This window comes from Parasteatoda tepidariorum, chromosome 2, assembly GCF_043381705.1.
Source record: "Parasteatoda tepidariorum isolate YZ-2023 chromosome 2, CAS_Ptep_4.0, whole genome shotgun sequence".
NCBI lineage: Eukaryota > Metazoa > Arthropoda > Arachnida > Araneae > Theridiidae > Parasteatoda > Parasteatoda tepidariorum.
Window position 1 is genome coordinate 20,084,686 of NC_092205.1, and position 3,608 is coordinate 20,088,293.

At 33.5% G+C, this 3,608-nt stretch overlaps 1 protein-coding gene across 1 annotated transcript; it reads left to right on the forward strand.

The window, feature by feature from the left end:
* Positions 1 to 31: 31 nt before the first annotated feature.
* Positions 32 to 3,287, forward strand: LOC107451903 (uncharacterized; the record flags this gene model as incomplete). Its single annotated transcript, XM_016068133.2, is given in 1 exon segment — positions 32 to 3,287. A coding segment is annotated over 1 exon segment (3,137 nt), but the record flags the coding sequence as incomplete, so codon positions are not given.
* Positions 3,288 to 3,608: the final 321 nt, after the last annotated feature.

Here is a 3,608-nt window from a genome sequence, read left to right on the forward strand (position 1 = left end):
AACATATCTCTCGAACAACAATACCTTTTGATGTGCAAACTTATTAAATTTTTTGAACCAGGAATTTATTTTTATCAAAATAATTTCAATTATACATTTAAGTTGCTGAATGGAGACGAAGATGCATCTCTTTGGGAAACAGTTAAGAACTTGTCTCAGGAACGCCTTGTTTGGTTATACATAGTTGATTCTAGCCTCGAACCTATTTTGTGTGACAATTCTGCGGCCCTATTTAAAGAATTGTCATTACCAGTACTAAATGGGTTTGTAAAGTTCATGCAGGATGTTAGAGAAGAACGATATGAAACTTGTCGTGTAGCTACTCATAACATCATACAGTTCGTTACCCGTATATCTCCTTATATCAGTACAATTTATTCGGTTTTAACTAGCATTGATCATGATATTTTAGTCAAACAAATAGATGTTATAAGCAGTATACTTATCGCTGAAGATAGAGATACTCTATCTGATCATTTTGCTACTCTATTAATGATTTATAATGAGTATTGGGATCATAGAGATTCAATAGTTGGAAAGCTTCCAATACCATGTAGCATATTTAAGTCTGATGTTGAATTGGTCATGAAGAAGTTATTGGAAATAGTTCAAAACGCATTTTTGAAAGAAATTGATATACTTGTAAGAATAAAATTTTTAAGGTTATACAACGAGTTTTTGAAGCATCTGCAAGGCATCAATTTTCAATGGTTTATGTCTAAATTCTCCTATTTCCCTGAGTTAGAAGGAGTTGTTGAGGAGGTTACAAAGAACGATGTAACTTCGTATCGTGTAATAGAACCGGAAGATTTTGTGGAAATTTTTATGACGAATGAAAAACCAATCCCAAGGCATTTTTTGCTTGAGGCAGTAAAAAAGTTGTTGGATGTTGTAAGAATGTCCCTGGACAAAGTAGGCTGGAGTGATGAAGATAGTGTAAAATCAGCAGGTGATTTACTCCTTGCTGTTGGACACTCCTTTACTCATTTTGAAGACCAAGTTGATTATAGGGACTTGGAACATTTCTTGAGAGATTGCACGTTGCCTTTTTGCTGTGTTGTACAGAACAGCCATACCTACCGGGATTTCAAGAGACGTTTAGATAATGTTGAAAACTTTTACGTCTATGTCAGAAAGCAAAATCAAATTGGTATTCAAGTAGCTTTAAATCTCTGCGAACAGGAAGTGTGTAAAGCTGAAAAAAGTGGATTTAAAACCATGATGGATAAAACCTTATTAGAAGAGTGCTATGACCGATATTCTAAGAAACTTCTTTCTTTGGAAAACTTCGAAATTTCGGAAATTTTGAATGATATAAAAAATCAACTAAAAAAGGTAAAAAAATTGCCTTTACATCAGTGGACATCGCATTTTAAACTGAAATCATTACCAGTTTTGTTGGCTAATTTAGCTGCAGTTTGGTCTATGCAAGAGTCTGAGGATATGTCTGGTATTAAAAAAAAAATTGAGCCACATTGCGTTCAAATTCTGTGCATATTTAGGCTTTTGGGAGTTGATAAAGACTCTGTTGGGGTTCCTAAACATTTTGCTCAAGTCTTAACGGGTCAAGGAAAATCCCTCATTTTAGCTCTGACTTCAGTTTTAGTTGCATTAACAGATAATGAGGCTTGCATAGTTTGTTATAGCGATTATTTAGCACAGCGAGATAAAACAAGGTTCAAATCATTTTTCGAAACTTTTGATAGGTTCATTGTAAAGAACAAGATAAGTTACAATACGTTTGACTTTATGGCTAATGAAACTTTATCGCGTAAAGTTAATGGGGTAAAAACATCCTTAAGATCCATTATTCAAGATTTAGTTTTAAACAAACTTCCAACACAGATTGTTAGTACTATCCCGAAATCTGAAAGAGTTGTTCTTTTAATTGATGAGGTGGATGTTTTTTTCTCAGAGGATTTTTACGGAACTGTTTACATGCCTGCTGCAAATGTAGGTGTTCCAGCACTACTAAAAATCCAGCCGAAACTCTGGGAAATTATCCAGAACGGAGTTTTTGTAAAAAATAGAATTTTAGAACAGATTAGAGTGTTCATAAGTGAGTTAATAAAAGATGAAAATTACGAAGATTTTAGAAATTTCTTGAAAACCTCCTCTGTTTTGTTTGAGAAGGAATTGGAAAGAATGGTTGAAGATGCGATATATGTTTTTACGGATGCCGATAGTAAGGGTGAATATAAAATCAACCAGCAAGGATTTATTTGTAGAAAAGATAAGTATTTCCAATACTGTACAAATACGTATGTATATTATCAGAATTCATTTAATTATTTTAGGCTTAAAACGGAAAATTATGATGATAAAAATTATTCAAATTTTGGATTTTTGCAAGTGAAAGTAGGGTCTATCTCATATGCAAGCCTGCCTTTGAGATACCAAAGTATTTTGGGAGTAACTGGAACACTATTGAGTTTAAATGACTCCGAAAAAAACGCCTTGAAAAAGTACGGTATTCAAACCATGTCAGCTATGCCATCCTTCTTTGGAGAGCGCAAACTTGTTTTTAACCCCCTTGAACATGTATCTATTTTAAACTCAAAAACGAGTTGGCTGACAAAGATATTCGAAAGTATTTCTAAGAACGTTCACCTTAATCGTGCTGTATTGGTTTTTTTCGAAGAGGATACAGAAATGGAGTTATTCCAAAGCCAATATCAATCTAGCATCGATCGCCTGTACACACTTACAGGAAACGAAGATCCAAAAACTTTAGAATGGCGTATTAATGAGGCTGGTGTTGCACAAACTGTGACTCTAGCTACTAAGACTATGGGTCGTGGTATTGACTACAAGTCGAACGACAGAAGTGTCGAAGAAAATGGCGGTGTGCACGTCATCCAGACATTCTTCTCTTTAGACGAAAAGGAGGAGATACAAATTAAAGGTAGAACAGCTCGTAAGAATAACCAGGGTAGTTATGAGCTGATCCTTAACCGCCGGCGTTTGATACAAATGAACTACACAGCTGAAACATATGAAGAGCTTTGCAATGCGAGACAAATTACAGAAAATCTTAGAGGAGATGATATCCAAAAAAGAATAAAAGCTGCTGAAAAAAATCACAAGAAGACCCTAGAGTTTTTCGAATCCTTAGCAAAATATACTCCTGAAAATCGCAATGAATATTTGTCAAAGTTAATTGAGTGAGTGACTAGTTGTAGACCTTATGGGATTATTTACAGTTGTTTAAATTTTTTAATATTTTTGACTGTATATAATCATCAAAAAGATACTTTGTCATTAAAACTTTTGTGGCTTATTATTAACTATATTGTTTGTTTTTTTAATAATTCTTTGTCCTTGAAAATGTATCTTATTGATTAATTGATTTTTACTTAAACCAATCCAGAGCATTTCCTGCTCCAAAGTAAAGTGTTTTATTCAAAAATAAAATTTAATAGAGAAATCTTTTGTCAATTTCTATCTAGTTTTGGTAAAATAGTCTTAGGAGAATATCCTTTTGGCTCAAAATAGCTCTGAAATATATTGGCTTTTCAAAACGTGCAATAACAATATTCTTAAAAGCAAATATGTGAATAAGGGAGTTGCTAATATCGAGCTTAATGTCACGATCTGAAGCGATATTG